General features: G+C 36.5%; 1 protein-coding gene across 1 annotated transcript in view; it reads right to left on the minus strand.

The window, feature by feature from the left end:
- Positions 1-3,064: 3,064 nt before the first annotated feature.
- CHRM2 (cholinergic receptor muscarinic 2) overlaps positions 3,065-25,930 on the minus strand; it is a 157,533-nt gene continuing 134,667 nt past the window's right edge. The window contains exon 3 of the mRNA XM_036862754.1: positions 3,065-8,287. Coding sequence (XP_036718649.1) covers positions 6,840-8,240 — 1,401 coding nt within the window. The 5' untranslated portion in view covers positions 8,241-8,287 and the 3' untranslated portion in view covers positions 3,065-6,839. The remainder of the gene's footprint in view (positions 8,288-25,930) is intronic.

Here is a 25,930-nt window from a genome sequence, read left to right on the forward strand (position 1 = left end):
TAAGATCATGGCACTCAAAGTTTCCCAAGAGATAGAAAATATGAAGACCCTATTTATAAGTAAACAATAGACTTTATGTCTAAGAAAAACTTTCCTGTGGATAGCGTTTTAAATGTAAATTTTTTATAAATAATAGATGCCTTGTTAATTATCATAATGCTTTGGTAAAAGTTTTCATTAGACTATAAAAATCAGTTGTTCTATGGAGAACAGTATGGAGGTTCCTTAAAAAACTAAAAATAGAACTACCATATGACCCAGCAATCCCACTACTGGGCATATACACTGAGAAAACCATAATTCAAAAAAAGTCAAGTACCACAATGTTCATTGCAGCACTATTTACAGTAGCCAGGACATGGAAGCAACCTAAATGTCCATCGACAGATGAATGGATAAAGAAGATGTGGTACATATATACAATAGAATATTACTCAGCCATAAAAAGAAACGAAACTGAGTTATTTGTAGTGAGGTGGATAAACCTATAGTCTGTCATACAGAGTGAAGTAAGTAAGAAAGAGAAAACAAATACCGTATGCTAACACATATATATGGACTCTAAAAAAAAGGTTCTGAAGAACCTAGGGGCAGGACAGGAATAAAGATGCAGACGTAGAGAATGGACTTGAGGACACAGGGAGGGGGAAGGGTAAGCTGGGACGAAGCGGAAGAGTGGCATGGATTTATATATACACTACCAAATGCAAAATGGATAGCTAGTGGGAAGCAGCTGCATGGCACAGGGAGATCAGCTCAGTGCTTTGTGACCACCTAGAGGGATGGGATAGGGAGGATGGGAGGGAGACTCAAGAGGGAGGAGATAGGGGGATATATGTATATGTATAGCTGATTCACTTTGTTATAAAGCAGAAACTAACACACCACTGTAAAGCAATTATACTCCAATAAAGATGTTAAAAAAAAATCAGTTGTTCTAAAAGTGTGGTCCACATCAGGATCACTTGGGAATTTATTTGAAACACAGATTCTCAGATCACACCTCAGACCTACTAATAGGGCCCAACAACTTGCAGGTGATTCTATTGTGGGCTCAAGTTTTTGAGAACTGCTGACGTAAGGCATAATATAATATGGCCCTAGTAAAGATACTCATACTGTCACAAATGTTAAGTACCCACCCTACATACAAGGGCAGTAAGGAGAGTAAGACTTACTTTGTTGAAGATAATTAAGGATAAAGTGAATTATAACATTTTTATATACAAATAGTCCAACAATTATGCAGATTTAAATTATCCACCTCTGCAATCCATTGTAATTCTTTCTGGACACAGATACAATTTATTCACTAACACCAGACTTCCCTGGTGGTCCAAGCTTCCAATGCAGGGGGCATGGGTTTGATACCTGGTCAGGGAACTAAGATCCTGCATGCTGCAGGGTGTGGCCAAGAAAAAAAAAAAAGTGGATGAGATATTCACTAACACCATCCCTTATCTTATAATAATAACTTGAAAACAATACTCATTTAAAAAAATCCTTCAATATTACTTTCAAACACATCCACATTTTCAGTAAATGTATAGTTTAAGGATTCAGATGAGCTGCTGGGTAAATGCAAGTACAGAAGATGAGTGCCTTTTTTTTCTTCACAGTTTCCCATGACTCACTGTGTGTGTGTGTGTTTAAGAAGCCAAAGGATAGATATTCTAGAATGTCACTACTTAATAAATATCTATCTATATTCCACAACTTACCACATTGTGCTTCCTCCATTTTTGGATGAAAAAGACTGACATATATTATAAAGTGGAAACTTCTTCCATTATGATGGCAAGATGTTTTTCTCCTCTCAGTATTTCCAACCACCTAGTCAGGAATAGCATTTGACAATTCATCAATACAGTATTCAATTCAAATTCTAAAAAATGAATTGAGAACGTTTCACTGGAACAATAATAAACTAATGAGAATTGACAGAAAATGCAATTTTTTCTTTTTTTTTTTCTAGAAATGATTTTGGTTTACATAAGTAACAGTAATTCACAAGGGTGGACTGTGGCATAAAAGGGAAAATTTCGGAAGTGGGTAGCCTTCCAAGGACGTCATAAAATTCAAAGAAAACTAGAGTTAACTGAAAAGAGTCTCTGCCATTTCATGCATTGGTATCTAAAGATTATCTAAAGATTATCGTTAGATTAATATAAAGATTCCAATAGGAATCTTTCAAATGTTCAGTGTTTATGCTTTTTCTATTAAAATGCAAGCATCTCTTGGGACTGCATGCCCACTATCAGCTAACATCATGACAATGTTTGCTGAATAAGGACTTGTGCTAATGGACCAAAGAAAATGTTCTGAGGAATGTGGGTAGTTGAGTGGACAACAAGGAAAGGATGATAATTGCTATAGAGAAAATGTAGGACACTTAGAAACAAACCATATATTTTATAATTTCTTGGAGAAACTTTCAATATCATACTACACTAAAAATTTTTGGCCTTTAATGTATGGGATGCTGTACTGACTGCAAACTGAAAAGAGTGGTTTGTAACATACAGTGGTTGTACAATCTTTCCTTGTTTTTCAAAGTGTAAAACATTCTGAAGGTCATCCCTTCCTCCCAGTATGATTATTTTTTATTTCACAAAACTCAGTTAATTTGGAGGAGAGCGAAGCTGTATGTCAATGAATCGGTTGCAATCTCATCAGGCAATCAGACGTGAGATCAACACAGCTGTTGGAACAGAAACAGCCAGGAAGATTCTAGCTAGAGGACTGTCAGGAACCCAGAGGCAAAAAGCATTGTTGTCACGCGGGGTGACGCCAAAGATTTGTTAGTATATTCCTCCAAGAGATATTTAAAATAAGTGCTATGTTTCCAAAGATTATGAAACAGTGTAATAGTAATATGGGTAGGGTTTTGGCTGTTCTTTAATGTCTTCCTTCAAAAGCAAATACTACTTTCTTTCAAAATTGGGTGTATAAAATCTACTTTTGTTACTCTGAAGCAACATATACCATATTACATACTCAGACTTTGTGTATAATATATTTATTTGCATACAGAAATATGTATTTCTATTATACATTTTATTACTCTATTTATAGAATATGTATATTAAGCATACAGCATATTCCAGGAAGATACATCAAATATGCACACAGTTCATGCTGTAGCGTGCACCCTTTTAAGAGAAGCATATTTAAGAGGCATGGTATTATATATACATGCTGAACATACATTTTGCACAATTCATCCAGCTTTGGGTGCTTCCCTAATCTATTTGCAACGCCAGTGCTGTGATTGTTGAAAGGGATACTATCAAACTGGGGAAAAGGCAACGACCAGTGAACTAAGTAGGAGAAAATAAAAGTAGATTGCATTTCTAAGTATACGTTGCCATCGTTTTGAACTCCCGTCTCTCCCAATGTCAGATGTTTAGGGTCAAAAAAGTGGTGCATGGACAAAGAGCAGGAGTATGTGGGACCTTCAGCTTTGACATTCAAACCAGAAAGCTTATCCTATGTGGCTTATTATACTGATGACTTTGTCCTACCACTTGGGAGCTGACATTAAATTAATGATGAACTGGTAAAAAGGCAATCATTTCTTTTTTCAAGAAATGAACTAGCTTTTTCACATTCTTAAATTCCTCTTCTTATAAGACCGCTCTGGGATATTTACATTATTGCTATGAGGAAAGAAGAAGTTCTTGACAGATATTTACCTTTCCAGTGAAGATAAAGGAGATGCGTCATATTGTTTCTGAAAGAGGCTGTTAAGGTTTTTGACAGGAAAAATAGCAGCTCCAATAGAAAGTGAACATATCAACTGCAACCATTTTAATAGCCAACTACTTCAACTTCAATTGACTGGACACTGTGGCAATCTAAGTGGACATTAAGATGTTGGAAACAATGTGTTATGTGCATGGTCTGGTGATTTTGGATATGTAAATGTGTCCTGTGTTCCCAGTCTGTGAATTACAAATACACCAGACTCAATGGATGACAGTGTGTCTGATACATGATTGGTGAACATTACCTTTTTCAAAGAGATGAACAATTTGCATTGATATTCTAAGAGTGATACAGGATTATTTTCCCACTTATATAAAGCAAGCTCTCGAATCCCTTAAAATAGGCCAGGGTTTCTCAACTTTGGCACTGCTGACATTTTGAGCCAAAAAATTCTTAGTTGTGGGGTCTTTCCTGTGCATTGTAAGCTGTTTAGCAGCATCCCTGCCCCTATTCACTAGATGCCAATAGCCCTCCCTCAAGTTGTGACAACCAACAATGTCTCCACACATTGTTAAATGTCCCCTGGGAGGAAAAATGGTCCCTAGTTGGGAGCCACTGAAATAGACAAATCCAGCAATAGTTAATGCAAGCCTTTGGATGCAGTCTCCATATCTTTCTAATCATCTACTATTTTCAGTATTCTTTCCATTTTTCTGATTCCGGTTTACAAAGCTTCCATGATGTGTCAGTCTATATTCAATTCCTTTCTTTAATTTTTGATTGTTTCTCTTTCAGTAAGGTTGTGGTAGATACGGTGAAGATCAAGAATAGAAGGAAGAAAGGAAAGGATGTAATGGCAATGGAGAGTAAGAGGCAGTTTGATTCACGATGAGTTGGATTGCTAGAGAAGGCAAAAAAGGACCCAAATCCTGAATCCTCAATCCTTGAATCCAAAGAGTTCATCCCACCTAAAGCGATACGTTGACTTGAAGAAACAAAATAAAAATAAATATGGATTTTAAATATAAAAGTTTACATTAAGGTAGAATAAAGATATCTGCATGAACTGATGCTGTATGTTTATAAATAGAAGATTTAGTTGGGGAGGAATGACTGAAGTTGTTGAAACAAGAAGTTATTTTTATAAAGGATAAGTTATGTACAAAAATTATTGGCAATTTGCTTCTTACTAATTGTTCTTTTTTGTTGTTATTTGCCTTGTGCTTTTTTTTCAGCTCTCAAGATTTTTGAGATGCCATCAGTGAGGCAAGTCACACAAAATTAATTGAAGTGCTAAAGTCTAATACTGACAAATTCATCATGCAACTCACATGGATATTACTGGTCAAGTTATCATAAAGCCCATAAATCTAAAATGCAAAATGTGAAATTTGAAAAGGGTTTTATAAATTTGATTTCTATTGATTGGGCCATCTTTAGAAAATCTGATTGGAAGACTATAGCAAATATAGTAAGAAAAAAAAGTTGAGGGGTAAAAATAACTAAGTGTGAGTCAATATAATTGTATATTTATTTGGGGTACCAATAAAAAGTCTTACATAGACAAGATTTATATAAAGCCGCCATTGGGCAATCGTTTCTGATATGACTTTTCTATGGTCTAGAATTTAAAAAAATGGTGAGAAGTGGCACAAGTGCAGCCACTTACATTCTTTCAGATTTTTCTGAGCTCACTTGGCCTGTTTAGGTATCCATAACATTTCTGCCATAAAGATTACTACTTCTATTGACAGAATTTTGAAGTTAAAAAATTTTAGGGAGAACTGACGATTTGAGGGAAAAAAAAGGTGGTTTCAGTATATGTTTTTTAATTACTCTAGTTTTTTTTCCCTCCATAGGTCATAGGATGGTTATAACCTCACTTATCTGTAAGTTGAATATCATCCTTTGGCAAGCATTGAAGAGAAGGTCTTATTCTCTTGGGACTGACCTAAAAGTCATTGGTGCCACGCGAATAAGTTAATCCTGTTTTAGATTCCAGACGAATAAAGCAGCATCTTCCTGCTGACAAAGGCCAGGAGTTCATGGTTACAAGTTAGCATGTCATACGTAGGTTAGGCAGATCAGGTTGAAACAGGATGCCCTTTCAACCTTCTATTTTCTTATCTCAAAATTCACCTGCCCTCAGTAAACTTTCTCCAACAAGAATGACCATTGTTCAATTTGATGAAACCTCAATTTAAAAAATGACTTTGGTTTCTCAAGCATGTTTATATATTAAGTAGGCTATTCTATTAAAATAAGAGGCTAGTTTAGTAGGAAACCAGATTGGTGAAAATATTTCACATGAAGAATCATAAGTGAACTAAATCCTCATAGGGTTTTATACCCCCAAAGAATGCAAAAGACACAGTGGGCAGGGGTGAAATACCCTTTTTCATGGCTGTCTCTGTATTTAGTGAAAGTCCTGCAGATTTTGCCCTTACACAATGTAAAACAGGGAAGTATAAAGACCAATGCCATATGAGAAAAATAATGATGTAATCTAATTAAGTTTTTTGTTTGTTTTTGTTTGTTTGCTCTCTTTTGATGGTGGGAAAGGGAAAGGTAAAAAAAGATAAGCATTTATTATGTTGCAATTCTCCACATAAAACCATAACAAGAGAATAATATATGTTGAACACTCCGGAGGCCATTTCTACATCCTTTTTTGATATCTTTGTTCACTTCGCCATTGTATAATGGCTTTCTTTATGTTTAACTCTACAGGTTAGTTTGTAACTGTGGCACTTCATCCTCATATGGACACTTGGGAACAAAAAAATGAAAAAAAGGAGTGAGGTTATTATTCTTTTTGTGCAGAGATAAAATTATAGATTCAGAAGCCCTTCTTCAAGAGAGTATGAGAAAGCATAGATCATTTCTTAAATCCACAGTTCCAACATGTCTCCTTAATGGTCTCCTTGCTCCTAAACTGACAGGGTTTATAAGGTGCAAGTTTCAAACTGGAGCATAGGCACCATAAGAGTGTCACTGCTGGGCTCCTTAATTGCACGTTCCATGATAAGACTATAAAGTGCAATGGCAGAGATTTGAAAACTAGGAGCTCTTTTATTCTGTTTCTTCTCGCCAAGCTCCCCTTGACTACCTTCTTTCTTTACAAAGATGTTTTACCTTGTGGCGCCTATGTTCTTATAATGACACATGAGAAGGTGTTTAAAGGTCTTCTTGAAGGTGGCATTACAAAGTGCATAGCAGGCAGGGTTGATAGTGCTGTTGATGTAACAGAGCCAATAACCAATTGTCCACACTGTGTTGGGGATGCAGGGTGCACAGAAGGTGTTAATGAGCACCATGACATTGTATGGGGCCCAAGTGATGATGAAAGCCAACAGAATGGCCAAGATCGTCCTGGTCACTTTCTTTTCCCGGGAAGGAGGAGGCTTCTTTTTTGCGGGCTGCTTGGTCATCTTTACAATCTTGCGAGCAACAATGTTCTGTTTTTCATTTCCATTCTGACCTGAAGAACCAACTAGCTCCACGGTGGTATTAGTTGGGGTATATGAGTCACCTTTTTGGGTCTTGGTGACAATTTTGATGCATGTTTGCTTTGAGTTCTCATCTTTGGAATGGCCCAGGGAAGTGGAAACTGTGTTTTCATCCTGGGTTATTTCATCATCTCTCATATTAGAGGCGACAGCACTGACTGAGGTGGAATCATTGGAGCTCTCCTTTTCCTCCCCCTGGACACAGTTTTCAGTCACAGCATCTCTGGGAGCTTTGCCGTTCTGGATTTTGTTGTGCTCCAGGCCATCATCACTGCCAGGCATGTTGTTGTTGTTTGGCTTCACTATCCTTCCTTGTACCAGACTTGGAGAAACTGGATCTTGGTTGGCCACAGGCTCCTTTTTGTCCTTCTTTATCCTGCTCTTACTGGCTCGGGATATGTGCCAGTATAACACAGTCATGATGATCACAGGCAAATAGAAAGCTGCAATGGCAGTGCCAAAGGTGACAGCAGCATTGGAAAAAAACTGAATGTAGCATTCCCCATCCTCCACAGTTCTCACCCCTACAATGAACTGCCAGAAGAGAATGGCCGGAGCCCAGAGGATAAAGGAGAGAACCCAGGCAGCTGCAATCATCATACCTGCCATTTTTGTGGTCCGCTTGACGGGATAGGTGAGTGGTTTTGTGACACAGAAGTATCTGTCAAAGCTGATGATGAGCAGATTCATTACTGAGGCATTGCTGACCACGTAGTCCAGGGCTAGCCAAAGGTCACACACCACAGGACCCAAAGGCCAGTAGCCAATCACAGTGTAAAGGGTGTACAAGTTCATGGAGAAAACACCAATGATGAGGTCAGCACAGGCCAAGCTGAACAAAAAGTAATTGTTGACGGTCTGGAGGTGGCGGTTGACTTTAATGGAGACCATGACCAGGATGTTCCCAATAATGGTCACCAAACTGAGGGACCCAGCCACAAGGACAATAAAAACCACTTCAAATGTCTTATAAGGACTGGTCAGAGCCAGGCCATTGTTAGAGGAGTTTGTTGAGTTATTCATTTTGTGTTCTCTAATCAGTAGCCAAGTAGCCAAATACACATTTAAACCTGCAGGGAAATAGAATAAAATTAACAAATACATAATATAAACATTGCTTTAAAATATATCAGATTTCTCTCTTTTGAACTACATTTTTTACTCCAAAATCTTCCTTCTTTCTCCTACAAGTTTATTGTGACTACCCGCCTCAATTACCCCCATGAAAAGCAAAGACTTTAAATGAAGGATTCAAAAGATCCTTTCAGGCTGGCAATGTATTTGAAGTCTGATGACATTTTGAATATGTTCATATCTAGAACTGAATATCTGTCTGTCTATCTATCTATCTACCTATCTGTCATCAGTCAATTTAACTGAGCATAATATTGATGAATTGAACTAAATGAGCCAAAATTATATAAAAAACTTTCCAAAGCATCAAGAGGTTTCTGGTATAGACATAAAAATTAATAAACCAATAGGAGGACAAGATTATGGGGGAAGCATAAAACATATAATATTGTGTGTGACTTTTTCCACCAGGTTTCTCTGTTTTTCATAATAATAATGATAATGATAATAATAAAGTTAATAATGATACTCCTTTTAGCCAATACATTCCCCGCAGTGAGTATTATTTTTTTCTGATCTCCATTTTACACTTGGAGTTAGTGTCACATAGCATAGTCTATGTAGTTAGCAATATTCCATATCCTGCAAAAGAAATTATTTATCAAATGTATATTGATATGATTATATGAATTTTCTGATTTTTTTCCCAAATCACTACCAAGTCTATTATCTTATTGTTCTTCCAGACAAATCTTTGGTACAGTCGGGCTAGAAATTATATTTGTTCAGCAGAACAGGGAACTGAAGCCCAGAAAGATTAACTAATTTATATAAGGTCACATATCAAGTCAATGATAGAGATAAGACTATGAACCTTAGTTTGTTCAATCATTCACTCATTCACTTTGTCCTCACATACCTATAAAGTAACTCAGGATTAAGCATTATGATATATATACTCTGGGTATTCCCTGATAATTAAGACAAGGTCCTTGCCTGTGAGAGGCATATGCTCTGGTGGCAGTGATGGGTTGGTAAAGGAGCAATTATTAAACTGGAGTGCACTTTCTGCTGCCCAACCCTGTTGTGTTTAAGTAAACACATGTTCACCATTTTCAGATAATATCATCAAAGTCTGGAGACAACTGCACAATCTTTCATAAGGGACACTGGAAAGAAAGTTGAGTTTATCAAATGAGCTATGACACATTTCTGGGGACACTACCTCTGAAGGAAGTAGCCCAAGTTGACAAAATCAATGAGTTGTGTGTATCAGAAAGTAAGCATTGTTGAGAAGTTATTTGTTGGCACTTTGAAATTGAGAAATCTCTATTCATTCAGGTCCCCCTAATTACAAAGAAATACAGATGGGGCAGTGGTTTTCCCTTGTAATTCATGTAGAAAATTATTTGCTAAGCACCTTCATAGTACAAATAGCATTTAAACGAAATGGATTATTCTTCTTGGAAAGCAAGTTATCTTCAAATATATTTTTAAAAAACAATAACTTAGGAGGAATTTGGCCTTAATAAACAAGACCCAAAACTCAGAAGCCATAAGAAAAATATATGTAAGCACTACATAATTATTTGAAATTTTTGCATAAAACAAGTAAAAATAAAAATTGAGAAACAATATTTATAAAAGCACATGATGAAAAGTTACCTAATGTCCTTAATATAAAAAGTTGTGAAAGGAAATAAGGAAAGATGAGAAGACTAACAATCTAAAACATTGATATACTCGCTAGATGAAAGACAAATTAAATGTTAAATTTTAATCATATGAAAAGATATTCAACCTCACAATTTAAAAATGCAAATATGTTGTCATTAGTTGGGATATAGGAGGTGGTTTAGTCATTCCATGACCTACTATCCTGACCCTAACTCATCATTCTAAGCACCCTAAAAGGTAAAGACACCCAAATCCAAGTCACCCAAAGACAACTGTAATATAGACTGAGAAAAGAAAATGCAGACACAAACAGTGGAAACCATTTCTTCATCCACAGTTGTTAAAATTATTGGACATTATTGGCTGGAGTTATTGGGGTAATTTCCTTGCAGGGAACCGTATCTGTATCTCTAAAAATGTAAATACATGTATAAAAATTTAACATGAAGAAACACTTGTCTCAGGAATACTACATATAGGAATTTATATTTCAGCTATAGTTAGAAAAATGTGCAAGAGGTCTACTCAAGGATGTCCATTCAGAAATATTATAGAAAAAAAAAACAAACCACCTAGAAACATTAAAACAATTCATTGACAGAGGTCTCATCATAAATTTCTTAAGGAAAACGTAAGGAATTTGAATTTAATCTCTAAGTCATGGAGAAACTTTGAAGAGTTTAATTAGGAAGTAGTTTTGATGGAATGGAATTTACCATATTTTGTTCCAAAATTCTCCATATTCTGTTTTACCCATCTCTCTGAATCCTATTACCATCAAGTTAAAATTCTTAGCCATCTCCTGGCTTCCTGCCTCTCCCACACTTCCTGCAACCATGACCTGTCAACTCTACTTTTTAAGTATCTTCTGAAGTTATACCTTGTTCCCATTTTGACTCCCATTTCCTTATGCTAGGCCCTACTTACTTTTATTATTGACATAATTAGACCCTTGATAAAATTTATAATCTTGCCCCCTTGCATCTTTCCAGAAGTATCTCAGAACTTCCCTAAATATCCCACATTAAAGGCAATTACATGCAGTTATCCAAACACAACATTGTATGTTACAACTTCATGCCATTTTCCATCCTTGTCTCGTATCTTAAAAGAACCTCCCCCGCAACCCCTCATCCTTACATCCTCACATTTCTCACCTGTCTGCCTCCTATTCAGCCTTCAGGCATCATCAACTCTATGAAACCCTTTTGATAGCTTTTAGCCTAGCTGTTTTTTCCATAGCATGCCTCATATCATTTTATTCTGTTCTGTTGCTCTTATTCGCCTGTTTGTCTAGAGTTATTTGAATATCAAGTGGAAAGCTGAGTAAATTATACTCCTCAGACTATACCCAACATCCTCATCAGTCTCTGCATGGTCCTCTTATTTTTATTTCATCAATGTTTTCCTTCTTTTCATTGTTATTTCTCACATTCCATTACCCCTTCTCTCCTTTAGAACTTGTTCAAGTTGCTTGTACTATTTCTTTGGCTAGATATGCAACTCTGGAAAATATACATTTTTTCCCTTATGATCTTAATTTACTAAATTATACTGTGTCCTAGATGTTGTTCTGTTTCTTTTTATTTTTCACTCCATATTATGTTTTTATATTGCTCCAGCTATTTCAAATGTATTGCTTCTATTGATAATTCCATAGTGAGTAAATCATAGCATCTTTTCTTATACATTTCTCTAGTGATGGGCATGCAGTTTGCCTCAAACTGCTTGAAATGGTGCTGAAATTAAAATTTTCCTATTGTATCATGGACTTGAGTTACAAATTTCCCTATCATATAATCCCAAGATAGGGACCAAGGCACTGGACGAAGGCATGGGTATAAGCCTTCTTCTGACTACAGTCATATTATTCTCTTGGATAGCTGCAGAGGATCCTACTCTGACCAGGTAAGTCCTGTTTCTTAATAACCTTTAAACAATTGTTATTATGCAACTTCGTAATATTTGCCAATCCCAGAGAGACAACATGCAGCTTTTTGTCTTAATTTCTATTTCTCTGATTACTAGAGAGGCTGAGCACTTTGTTTCCTACAGTTAGTAGCCTTTCAGGTTTCAGTTTTTGTAGATCCCCTGTTTAGATCTTTGACCCATAGGACACTGATTGATACACTATCTATGTATTTTTCTTCGTCACTAACAAAACTGTGAATTTTGACTTCTGAGTCTTTGTAGCTCTACCATCCAGCTCACTGCCTCGAATATAACTGGTGCTCAAAAATGTTTGTTGAATCAATACAGGATCAACAATTAATATTATTAATTCAACCCCTATTTACCTAATCAGTGGAATTGTTTCAATACCACTACTTTTGGTCATTACTTATACAATTGTTTATTCATGTAATTTATTTGAACAAAATAATTTCACTAATCCAATCATTATTCTAATGATTCCTTATTAGCTAATACAACAGTAAGTTCAGAATTCTGACTTGCTTATAAGCTTGCTTTTGTCTATTCATTAGATAAGTTCATGGATATTTTTAGAATTGAGTTATATGTATGTTTCAAAATGTTCATTTTAATACTTTGATTGAAAAGTACCAAATATTAATTTTCCCAGTATCTTTTTTGACACTTTAATTTATTCTTCACACTCATTTTAATAAAACATAGAGCAATATTTATTTTATTTAAAAAATATTTTTGGTGACTTCCTCTGGAGAATTTTATATATATATATATATAAAACATTTAAGTTAAAAAATAAACTAAAAAAAATAAATAAATAAATAAAAAATAAAAATAAAAAAATAAACTAGCTTGATCTCTTATTTTATGGAAATAAGAAACTGTAAGAATGAGTAAGGGATTTGGTTCTTGCCATAACTTCTGCTAAAAACAATAACTATTATTATTCTAAAACTTTACAATAACATAAAGCTTCATGATTCTCATGCTTATGAGCATGCTTTACGTTTTCAATTAAAAAAAATAATTGAAAGAAAAAATAATCTTAGGACTCTAAACATATGTTATCTCACTTAATATTAACAACTCTATAAAATATACAGAACAGGTCCTATCATCCCCTTTATCTTAAGAAGTAAGCTCAGGCTATACGAAGAGATTAAGTGAATTGTCTTGGTTTCAAGGCCAGTGAGTAAATGTCTGCAACTCAAATCAATGTCTTTACCCTTCGGTTAGGTACTCTCTCTGTTTCTCTCCCCACTTGAGAACTATCCTTTATCCAACAGAGGTTGCTAGCTAAGACAGATTCCACTTCGGGGTCCTGGAATGCTTATTCAAGTAAAACATAGTAAATTTACACAGTGTTAACATACTTAGTTGCTATCGTACCCTCTAAAATTTTAGAGTTATAATATTTACTTGTTTATACTAATGCTATATGTAAAAATGGAAAACATTCACTTAGAAGCAAGCACAAGTATTTGAAGAATGGCATTCCTTTCTCCTCATGTGACACACAAGCCTACGTAAGGACTGTTCCTCTTCTATTAAAGAAAACAGCTTTCTTTCATAAAGCTTTAGGCACCTCTGCTGTTTACAGTTCTGTAAAAGCTTTTACCTCTGATGTGGCATCATAGGATTTTATTAAAGCAATAATTGTTACATCATTGATGAAATAACATAATCACAACAAAGTAAGCAATGAAGATGACCTTTAAAGGACTCAATATCTTAATATGGCAAATGTATAATAATCCATTTGCTATTTTACTGTTAGTTTATGACTAAGTCCTGAAAATACTACAGAAACTTAAGAGAAAAAAAATTGTGTCCTTAGCTTCTTCACTGCTTGAGTCCCTATATGTAGCAGTGAGGAATGTATCGGTTTAATATCCTGGCAAAGTTGTGGGTGATAATCTCTGCTCTTAATTATTAGCTATGTTTTTTTTTTCTCAAATAAGAATAATAGCAACCCTATTTTTCATCTAGAGCTGTGGTAAGGATCAAGTGAGATAATGTCTCTGAACCCTGATATATAAATGTTAAGCATTAAATAAATACTATTAATATTTACTATTGTTAAATGAGTATAAATTAATCACCTTTCTTAATAGTTAACAGAAAATTGTGTGTGTGTATATGAAATAGATTAAGAGTGAGGAAATGTGGGGTGTAGTGGTACTGGTAATACTAAGTTATCATTATCAATGATATTAAGTTATTAATAATATTAAATAATCAATGATAATAATAATATTGATAATAATACAATAAATGTTGAGCATGATTACTCTTCACAGCAACTCCTGAGGTGATTATTATTGTATACCTTTTTATAAATATTGAACTAAAGATCAAATAATTAAGAATCAAATTGAGATTCAAACCCAAATTACTTTGTTCCAGACTCAGTATTTATATTCATCGTTTGTCTGAGGAACAGTTTTGCCTAGCAGCCAGTGTGAGCCCCCCAAATTTATCATAATTTATTTATGACTAATCCAAGGTCAAGTTGGGTCTTTGGATTAGACAACAGAGGATCATCATGTCCAGGCCAATATTGTGACTTTGGACAGGAGATGTTCACAACGAGACAAAGAGTTAGTAAGTGAGGTTCTGCACATGAAAATATGTGACATTTAAGATTAAAACATTTTTCTAAAAGCAATCATCATAAAAACATATCACCAGGTAAATTGATATATAACTTCTCACAAAATTTTCACGTCAACTACGCAGAAGTTCTAACATTGACAGTAACTGATCTTTTGGAACTGTTACAGAGAAAATGCTAACTTAAATGATTTTTTAAAAATTTCATGGGGGACTTCCCTGGCGGTCCAGTGGTTAAGACTTGGTACTCCCAATGCAGGTGGCACAGGTTCAATCCCTGGTAGGGGAACTAAGATCCCGCGTGCCGTTCAGTGTGGCCAAAAAAAAAAAAAAAAATTTCTAATATATATTTGAATACACAGCAAAAATTTGATAAAATAAATGGGGTTTTCTTCACACTCTGCCCAAGTCAGGCAAGATGCCTGATATATAATGATCACTTTCACAGGTGCATCCACAACAGAATAAGCTAATAATAAATTTATTAATACATGTGTAACCTAAATGCTAGAATTTTCTGCACATTATTTTATTTAATTCTCACAATACTCTGAAAACAATAATCATCTTTTCCAGCTTTACAGATGACTGTGATCAGAGAGCTGGCAAATACTAGGGCTATGGTCCAAATTTAGGTATCCGACTCCTATGGTCACATTCTTTCTACTATGCCATACCAGGAAACAAAAGCTGATTTATTAAAAAAGCTTTCTAGGGCTTCCCTGGTGGTACAGTGGTTAAGAATCCGCCTGCCAATGCAGGGGACACGGGTTCGAGTCCTGGTCCGGAAAGATCCCACATGCCGTGGAGCAACAAAGCCTGTGTGCTACAACTACTGAGCCTGTGCTCTAGAGCCCGTGAGCCACAACTGCTGAAGCCCGCGTGCCTAGAGCCCGTGCTCCGCAACAAGAGAAGCCACCGCAACGAGAAGTCCGTGCACCACAATGAAGAGTAGGCCCTGCTCGCCACAACTAGAGAAAGCCCGTGCACAGCAATGAAGACCCAATGCAGCCAAAAATAAACAAACAAACAAATAAATAAATAAAAATTAAAAAATAAAAGCTTTCTAGAAGAATTTAAAAAATCAGGAAAAAGGAGCCCATGATTGACAACAAGTGGACTCCAGGGAAAGAAGATATGTGGTTGCATAAAAAAATTTCAGAACAAGAAGTCAAGAGGAATTCACATAAACCTGAATTTATGATTGTTTATATTTAAAGTTTGTTTTAAAAATGTAATCTTAATCTATATGCTTTCTATAGATTTCTAACTTCTGCTGCTATTTAAACACATTACTAAAAATGGCAAAGTTTTCTGGGTTTTGTTTGTCCCTCTCTTTCAGACACTGGTCTCTAAGAGGCAGCCTAATCATTGAGCAAACACTAGGGACAAAATCATCAGCCTTGCCAGTGTCGCCTGAAATTCCCTCAACTGATAGAGTAATAAGGCCCATTTTAGCTTTTTAAATTGCAGATATAAGGGCTAAACACCACAGTCTGTCCTGAGATAATTAAAAGTTGACTTCAACAATATTATGCTTAGATATCTAGCTTTCAGTACAAAATAACAACTATTATAAAAAACATGAAAAAATATAAGGATGATAGAATAAAATATCAGACTGTCATTAGAAACAAGACTATACTACATACTAGGAACAAGGAGCTAGTAGATAGTCTAGGAGACTTACCCATATCTCTTCTCTGCCTTAAGAAGGAAACGGTAATTTTACACCATGTTATCATCAATTAGAAAGCAAATGAAGCTTATTTATTTTTAATTTTATAGCATATATTTCTAAATTAATATACTATATTGTATAATAATCTGATAAATTAAAATCTAACTGTGTAATTTCCCTGACATGGAAGAGTGACCATTGAGGTGTATAGTCTATACTCTGTTTTAGATCTTCTACACATTCAATCAGTCCCACTAATTTTTAAAACCTTTGATATGGGAATTTAATAGGCTTGAGATTATTCCTACATCAATGATCAATCACTTCTGCCATCAATGGTGTTGGAGAGGAAAATAAAGAAAAGAAAAGAAAAGAGATTTGGGGAGAGACTTTTTAAGGAAGTCTTGGGAAGCAAAGTCCCTTTTCTCTAAAGAGAGGTTGCAATGTACAGAGTTTTGATACTGATGTAGTAGATGATATAATTTGCTTATATTGTGATGACCCTTACAAATTTTGAATGTCTTTCAATTTTACTTAAAGGAAAAGAAGAGTTCTGTCCCCGGGCCCAGGAGACAGTCAGATCTGATAGCTGCTAATATTGACATTCCATACTCTGGTACTTTTTCAGCATCAGACAGAAATGGAGTACATCTCCACTTTTTTCTTTTTTTCTTTAATCAGGTTTTCTTTCAAGTGACACATTAGGAGTCAATACACATATTGAGAGCTTTTTCGAGCTCCTGAAAAATGAGCTCTTGAATCTCACTACACGAGCAGCTATGCTGGGGGTGGTGGCTGCAGAGAACAGTGGCAGCCCTGCTAGGAAACCAGAGCTTCCTCTGTTTCCTTCTTCATTCTAAAACAGCTTATTGAATTTCCGTTATGAACAGATCTTCATTTGCCTTCAAGGGCTGTGGAGGATCAAAGTGAAGGAGTAACGAGTGACCAAACAAAAAATAGAACACATTCTCATCCACAAAGAGTTTATAATCTAGGGGACACACAAACTGCTAATGAAATATCCAGCTACCTAAAACTACTCTGGATAAACACAATGACAAGTGCCCGGGCTAAGAAAGGCTGGTCAGATTGGGGTGAAAAAAATATAGAAGGCTTCCTGGAAACCTTTCCTATTATTTCTATCTCCTTTCTCTTTCTCTTTTTTCCTTCCCTTCACCATTTGCTTTGCGTGACGTTTTTTTTTACTCTGTTCCCAAGATTGTGCATTATATATTTTTCAGGAAAGTGCAATGTACTTTGGTGGATATCCACCCCAGTGCATTGGGCCTGACCACCTGCAGGTTCAGAAACACAAAATAAAACTTAGCCGTTGACTCACCTACACTGACCTTTTAATTATATCTGAAAAGATGTGTTGAAAGTATTCTGAAAGCAATGTGTAGAGTTTTTCTCATTTAGAAAATTGCAGCACAGTATTGCAGACTTTACCGGGTATGCATTACATAAAATATTTGAAAAAAGAAAGCCTCACGTATAACATTGCATTTATTAAGCCTTACGTTTTGTGCACTTTGCTGGATGTAAGTTGCACTTTCATAAAAAAGAAAAAAATTTAAAAGCAAATGGTAAATAAGCGTGCAAGTAGCTGAAACAGCAATTTGATCCGCACATTAGTATAAATACAAGAGAATTCATGAATTTTTCCAGCGTGAAAACCTTAAAGAATTTCCAAGCCCTTATTACAATGTAAACATGTTTGCAGTTTTGGCTGTCTGTCAAAAATGATACTATTCTTCGTGATGCTGGGACAAACTTCCACTCCATGTTCGCCAAGCTATCTGCTGCCTTCTTCAAAACACATCTTAAACAGCACTTACTCTAGAAAAATGTCATGACTAAGAGGGAAAGAGACCTAACAATGATTTAACTAGTACCCTTGTCCTTGTCTCTACGTCTGTGGCTCCTTTTAGTTATTTTTTTAACACAACCCACCTCCTGCCAAAAGGGAAAAGTGGTCTGGACAGTTATAAACAAAGCATGATCTGGAATAAATCATTCTTTTGACTTTTTAAAATGAAATTCTATCTGAATAAGCACTGCAGCACCCTTTCTTTTCTGTACCAGGAATTTGACTGAACTGCAATATTGATAATCAACATCATCTAGTAAATGGGGCTGACAAAATAGTGCATTCTAGACCAGACAGCAGCAAAAGTGGAGAAAGCCCTCTGTCTAAAGGTTGTTATGTCCTCACAAGGAAGAGGAGTGAAAGGAAAATGGGAGCAATCCTCGAAGAGCTACTGAAAGTTGTATATGATTAGGCAGCTGTATTTGAATTGATGCCTGTGTCTTTCTCACCATCTTGAGAAGTTGGAAATTTGTATAGTCGGCTTTCTGTATTCTGTTTTGTTTTTTCCTAAAATAGGCAGGCTGCTGGTTTAATAACTTGAAATCAGTTAATTCATTGCTTGAATTAAACATGTGAATCAAATTTGCAGAGGGATTGAGGCTTGTTATGACGCTGATAGAAAATTCTAGATTGAAAGCTGTTGTTCTAGAGAAGCTGAGGAATTCCAAACAATGCATCCCTTTACAGATTCTGTTCAATGGTGCACATGCCTTCTGTTGACAGCTGAGACTAAGCACAAGCACAAGGCAAATGGAACTCTGGATGGTAGCTCAAGGACAGCTGTGAAGAGAGGAATGAAGATTAGTTTTGGCTCAGAAGTTTAAAAGTAAGTTAATAGTTGCCTTTGAAGAGTAGACTGGACTTTTTAAGAATAAATGAGATCAGAAGTTGTGTAAAGATTAGGAGGTACAGGAAGAAGTGAAATTCTTCTGACCATAAAGAAAATACAAATTTAGATAAGACATTTATAACAGGTAAGTAGAGAAAAGGACACCTAGTTGTACTTAGGAAGCTAGTATTTATTTTAAGCATGTCTCTGCTTAAGGTTGCCTTGCGTGTGGAAAGAAAAAAAGTTAATCAATGCATGTGTTGCTCTTTTCATAAAAATCCACACATGAAAGGTAAAGGTAAGTGGATTGTGTTTTATAGGCATAATTTTCTTGCTTATAACCTCTGAAAAAAAATGCGCCCACGTGTGTAAGCTTAACAGACATCATCATTCCTCTGGTAGTAAAGCCTAGAATAGGCATAGAGTCCAAAGGAACAAAAGACTCCATAAGGTTGAATCATGGGTCCTTTAACTTTTCAATGACAGAAATGACACAGGCTTCTTATACTTATGATTCATACCAGACTCAATGAAGCTATAAAAATAAAGTAGTAACGAAGTGTAAAGAGTAATGGGCAGCAACTATTTTTATTGTTTCCAATTGAAATACAAAATGATTGTTTCCTCAGAGTCTGATTGCAGCCTATTTCTAGAACGGAGCAAAATGACCACAGTGTTATCCCACTAAAATGTGAAAAATGAGAGCATGGAGAAGATTAAAGTCTTTACTAAATGATCTAATGGCAATTGAGATGAGGCAACATAAAAAGCTACATCAACTCAGCAAAGATTTTTGTATCCAAAGCTCTAATTTAGAGTTAAAATAAAGCAAGTTGGTCAGAGAGAATGAAGAACTTTATGTGGTAAATCAGGACAGTCAACTCTCCTACCTGTTTGAACTAAAGCCGCTTTCTTGGTGATAACCACAGGCGAAATCATGACGTAATTTACGATATGTGATACATGTGTCACATAGGTCATCACATGCTGCCCCAAACCTCCCTTCCCCTAATCCCATCCACTTTCTTCTCCCAACACCACAAGTTCAAGCCCAACTAAATATTTAAATACCTCAACTCCTCCTCACTTTCAGACTCTCCAAACACTTTGAAAAATCAGATTTCTCATTCAGACTGAGCTAGAATTATAGGCCTTAACCTTTACTTTTCCCCAGGAGGCAGGTTCCATGTCGACCAAGCCCAGTATGAGGCTATGACAAAAATGACACTTCCTTTCTCAAACTAAACCATCTTGGCTAATCATTACCCCCAACACAATTTATGTGCCTTCATCCCCACCATGTCATCTAGTAAAAAAGCAGCTAAACTTTGAGCAGTCCACATTATAAAGGTATTGAAATACAACGTCTGGACCTAAATAATGCATGAGAAGGGAAGATCGTCAAATAGACTGTAAATGGATTGAGACTCATGCACATGTCTGCTAGACAGGACGCTCAGTCCGTCAAGCACAATTATACCATCAGCTAAGCAGTTTTAGTTTGTGCTGTCTGCTGGGATAGGATTATATCTAGCTGGACCTCTAACAGAGCATGTTAGAAGAGGATCCTGTAAGTAATTAATCTCTGAAACAATGTAAAATGGAAGGAAATAGGAAGCTAAGAGAAGTTGCCCTGGATTCCTTCACCTAACCACTGTGTGTGCAAGTGTGAGCCAGCTGTCAGTGTGTTAGCTGAAGAAGGGATTCTGACCCCTTGAAGAAGAAAAGAAAGAAAGAATGTCTCTGCTCTTAAAATGATAGTAGTCTAAGGAAAATTTCTCATAAAGTATCACCTCCTCTTGAGGGAGAGAGCAGCAAAGACCCACCGGACCTAGATATCCTTCTAGGTGATGTGCCAGCAGAAGGGCCGGCCTCCTTGCTCCAAAACGGTGGTCTAACTTTTCTTTCTGTAGCCTTTTTACACAGATAAGCATAATGGGTTTCTGGATGCAGGAGATAAAGCTTTGGAATTAAACCTGAGACTGAAACCGATCTCTGCTGTAGTTTCTAGCTGTATGGACTTAAAAGCTTAGAGCAACATGGTCACATGATTTGTGAATATGCATAAAATGAATGTGACTTACATTTATCATATTCTCTAAATGCTGTTCAGAAAAACTATTTTTAAAATTTCATTTTAGCAGTTCTGCTAATTTAAAGTGAATACTTTATAACAACAACAAAACAAAAATATTCATTCTGCCAAACGCTAGCTCTCTTGGGTGAGTTTTTCCAGGCCTTTTCTTGTTTACCCATGCTATTTCTTGTGACTTCTTCAAAATCTTTATCCAAATACTTATCTGCTACATGTTTATTCACTTTGCCCCTCATCCATCCTATCTTCAGCGAGTGTGGCATGTAAGAGACAGCACAGGTTGTCTGAGGGACCACCACAAGGGGCCCATTTCCCAATCTCTAATGTCACGTTACTCCTCTGCCATGACTGGCTAGAAATAAGAAACGTTATTTATGTTATGGTTACTACAAAACATTTATCTAGAAATACTATTCCACAAACAGCAGACATAGCCTCATCATCTTAAAATCCAGAGGTCATGACGAGGTTAGAGCTGACCTCCAACAGCAAGATGAGGGGTCAGGACCTACAGTACTGATAGTCTTTTGGGGATCAGACGGCCCACCCCAACCTGCTGAGCAGGGCCCCTCCAGGGTGCCACGGCACACTTCACATCCGTAGCCTGTGCATGAGGTCTATGCGTCTCTCAGTCAGTCTCCACTCTGGTTCACGCTTGGCTATCAGGGAACATTTCGTCCAAGTGTTCCAAGGAAAGACTCATTTGTAGGCAGCCTCTTAGTCTCTGTTCTTCATAATAAAACGTCCTCAGTTTTGTGTCTGCATTTAGGAATGTAACTTGAGAGCAGCCTGCCTCCAGCTCTTCCCTTGTTTGGTTGCTTCCAAAGCCCACTGTAAGGCTGGAAGGTGACAGCTTGACCCACTTTGCTACGTGCTTTCTTTTTCTTTTTTTCTTTTTGGTATTGTTATTAAAACAACAAATTACTATGTACACAAAGCAGAAAGTCACAGTGGTATAGCCCTGTCTAAGACAGGGAAGAGAAAGTATCCAAACTACAGAAATACCCAAAACAAGCATGTTGGGGGGTCGGGACTGTGAAATTGGGTGGGGTGAATTTTCATTATTTTTGGCACAATTCCCGGTACATCCTCAGATTTCCAAACTGTGTTTTAAAATAAAGATTGGGAGCCACTTGAATAGAGTTTAATTTCTATTAACATATAATTCCAAGTTTTATAACCAAGTTTTTAACAGCAGACCTATAGCTAGCTCCTTTATTCTTACTATGAACTACACATTCTTACTCAACCAAAAACAAATCTTTAAATGGCCACTTTAAAAGACTGAATGGATTTACAGAATGCAAACAATATTTTCATATGTTGAGGTTAAATGAATTAAAACAATAAGAATTACTTTCAAGAAAATGGAAATTCTTTGAGTATAAAAGCCAGAGAATAAGAAATCATGAAATGTAGTTTTGTACATGGTCAGGGTTTGGATGGATAAGAGCAACAAGGTCGAAAGACCCTTATTTTGTAACTCGAGGGTAAAGCAAAGTGAAAAAAAGATGATTTGAAAGAAAGATAGATTAGGGAAGTCTTTGAGAATATTTTGTTTAGTTTCTTTAAAAAAAAAAAAAAAGGATGACAAAGCTGAAAAGAAAACCCTGGTGATTGTGGGTCTAAATAATTAAGAACAATTGGTACCATTGGTGAGGCAAGAGCTTAAGAAAGCAGAAAAGAATGGCATACAAGCGACATGGAGAGAGAATGGCCCCAGGGTTAATCTTGCAAATAGGAGGGAAAAGGTTAAGGATGACAGTAGATTCCATTAGTTTTGGAGATGTCAAGGAATAGGGTGTTTAGGAAACTTCCTAAAGGCTCTCTATTGAGTATGAGAAAGGTGGGGTATGGCAGAGGACCTAAGGAGTATGGAGACTCCATGGCAGTGAAGACCACTTAGGTAAGATATAATAAACTATTGATGACATTGATCAAGCTGGGATCATGAGATCTCATTGACCAGGATCTCTAACTGGATTTCAATTTCAAATCGATCTATCTCATTACCTGAGTCATTGTCTGTCTATAGCCCTGGTTCGACCTAACCTTCTGACCATGAGTTGAGTACCTTCCCTTTGACAACCCCAAACTCCAGTCAGGGCATATAAGCACACTCCAAAGTTTTAGTAAGTTTCTAAATTCTCCAAGAATAAGTTTTCTCATTGCTTATGCAGTGAAAACACCGGCTCAGCAGATCCATTTCAAGAATTAAATGAGATAATACAAGGGAATTTAAACCAAGCCTCCTAGTCCTGGCTCCTCAACATTTATCCACAGGTATAAGTAAAAGCTTAAAGTTGGCTCTGGCTAGGTTGGGAGTAGAGGTGAAAAGAGAATTACTTTCACAGTTTGTAAAACTGTCAACTGTACAACAGGTCTGCTGGAACTGTTGCTTAACTACTTTCTGTTATTTAGAAAGTATATTCTTGAATTTCCATGAATTGCATAGATTCCCTCTACTTATCCCATATGATGACAATTTTCATGAAGTCACAACCTCTCTCAAATAATCACCATTTATTACTGAATTCTACAAATTTGTAATAAGTAAATTTGCTAATAATTGTTTCCTGTTCGCCAACATGAATCAGAAACTGATTCTAAGCTGCCGTATAGTAGCAGTGTACATATTGGGAAGGCAGTATGTACTATGTGTTCTCTTTATTTATCCTGTTATGTAGAGCAAATGGCACCAGATTATGAATATACAAAGCAAAAAGGTACCATGTGTCATGTATGACTAGCATTTAACTATAATATTAATACATTTTTGAAGGATAATAGTAAATCGTTTTATTAATAATGACTCAAATGCTTTCCATTTTTATGCTATATAATGAAAAATAAATACATGAAAAAGAAAAGAAGGATATAAATATTAAATAGTGTGAATGGGGCAGTTTAATGACCAAATTAAACAAACCAACCATGTGAAATAAGCCTCGGCTCAAAATGATCAATTTATCTGAGTGAGGGTTCTCTAATTTTAAAATTTGATATTGTCCGATACTGGCAGCTGAATGACTCTGAGGAAACTTCCCTGCTGCCCTTACTTTTACACCAAAAAACCACCTATTTTGCTCTCTTTTAGCTGGCTAGTGGCTGGTCCTACTGTCTTGTCCTTCTGAACCTCTGTCTGTGTGTGTGTGTGTGTGTGTGTGTGTGTGTGTGTTTTCTTTTTTAATTTAGGAACTTGGGGGTGCTATCTGGGAGGGGCTTTTATTTTGAATCTGTTTCATCTCAAAAGAAAAATTTTCAATTATGCAAGATGGCGTCTTCTTTAGGAATTCAAGCCAACTGACAGTAGACACATAACCACTCGACACACTCCACTTCTCACATTGATCTCTGTTTTTAAACAGCAGTGTTGGTCTAAACTCATTCAAATAACAGAGGTCTGTGATGTTAAAATATCTGCAGCCTCTATCAGGAGATAGTATTTATTTACCTCCCTGAGTTTGATTTTTTTTTTAATTAATTAATTAATTTATTTATCTATGGCTGCATTGGGTCTTTGTTGTTGCGCGCAAGCTTTCACAAGGTGCGGCGAGCATGGGGTACTCTTCGTTGCAGTGCGTGGGCATCTCATTGTGGCTTTTGTTGCGGAGCACAGGCTCTAGGCGCACGGGCCCCAGCAGCTGAGGCATGCAGGCTCAGCAGTCGTGGCTCGCAGGCTCCAGAGCTCAGTCTCAGTAGCCGTGACCCATGAGCCCAGTTGCTCCACGCATGGCATGTGGGATCTTCCCGGACAAGGGATCGAACCCGTGTCCCCTGCATCGGCAGGCGGACTCCCAACCACTGCACCACCAGGGAAGTCCCCCTGAGTTTGATTTTTGTCCTTTGTGGCAGTGAGGGTGTTCAACTCCATTGTCTCTTTCAGCTTAAATGCATTGTAGGATTCTAATTTTACTTTAATTCTCTTAGGATCCATATAATGCTGACTGGGAGGTCAGAAATGACCATCAGTGACTTCAGCCTTAGATCTGTATTTTCCTAACTACTGTACAGCATGCACCTATAGAGAGAAAACAGCTCTGTCCTGAGTTTACACTATTTGGGCTTTGCTGTACCCACTGAAGAGACCTCTGCTCTGTGTCAGCTGGTTTTCTTTGTCACTATCACCCTGTCTCTCACCCCCAACATTCTGGTACATCTCAGCTTCCCTCTGTGACCTTTTATTCATGCAAGCTTGAAAATTAGATTCAAATTGCTATCTGTATCTTCATTTCACTCTCCATATTGAAAAAGTACAAGCATGAACTAATTCTCTCAATCCAGTTCCATAATTACTTACCAACTCATTAAAAAGCAGCTTTAGCACTGGAGCAAGAGATCATGTACTAGGGAAGGAAAGCAATTTACTTGGCAAGTTCATTTGTATATTCTCTCCAAAGTCAGAGCAAAGGTTTGTCCTTGGGATAAGGGTGTTTTCTCACCCAGTTTGGTCTCTCTGGCTGTCTGATTCCTCAATTAACTGACACCTCTGGGCTGGTGATTTCATCCTGGACTTATTTAGTGAACAGACTAGAAATAGTCGTGCAGTGATTTACATGCTGGTTTTATAGTATCACTGTAATCCCTGCCTAAATATCCCTGCAACAAAGGAGGAAAGCGAAAGGAAGTCTTCTGGAGAGGGTGTGTTTGAGATATGCAACACTTTGCAAAGGGTAAGGAAGGGTATTTTGACAATTTCAATTGGAGGCCGGAAATCTAAACAAAAATACAAAATCAGACAAGAATCAATTGGCTCTTGTATTATGTTTTGTGTTATAGAGCAGAATTTAGTGCCAAGTATTTCTGCATTGTCTCAACTAAGAATGGTGTGTTTTTCTTTTTCACTTAAAAAGTACGTGAGATTTATTTATGATATATTTTTGCTCTGCTTACAGATTTCCCTCCACCCTTGACATTAAAAAGTAAAAATTATCATGATTTT

The sequence above is a fragment of the Balaenoptera musculus genome, chromosome 9 (genome assembly GCF_009873245.2).
Source record: "Balaenoptera musculus isolate JJ_BM4_2016_0621 chromosome 9, mBalMus1.pri.v3, whole genome shotgun sequence".
NCBI lineage: Eukaryota > Metazoa > Chordata > Mammalia > Artiodactyla > Balaenopteridae > Balaenoptera > Balaenoptera musculus.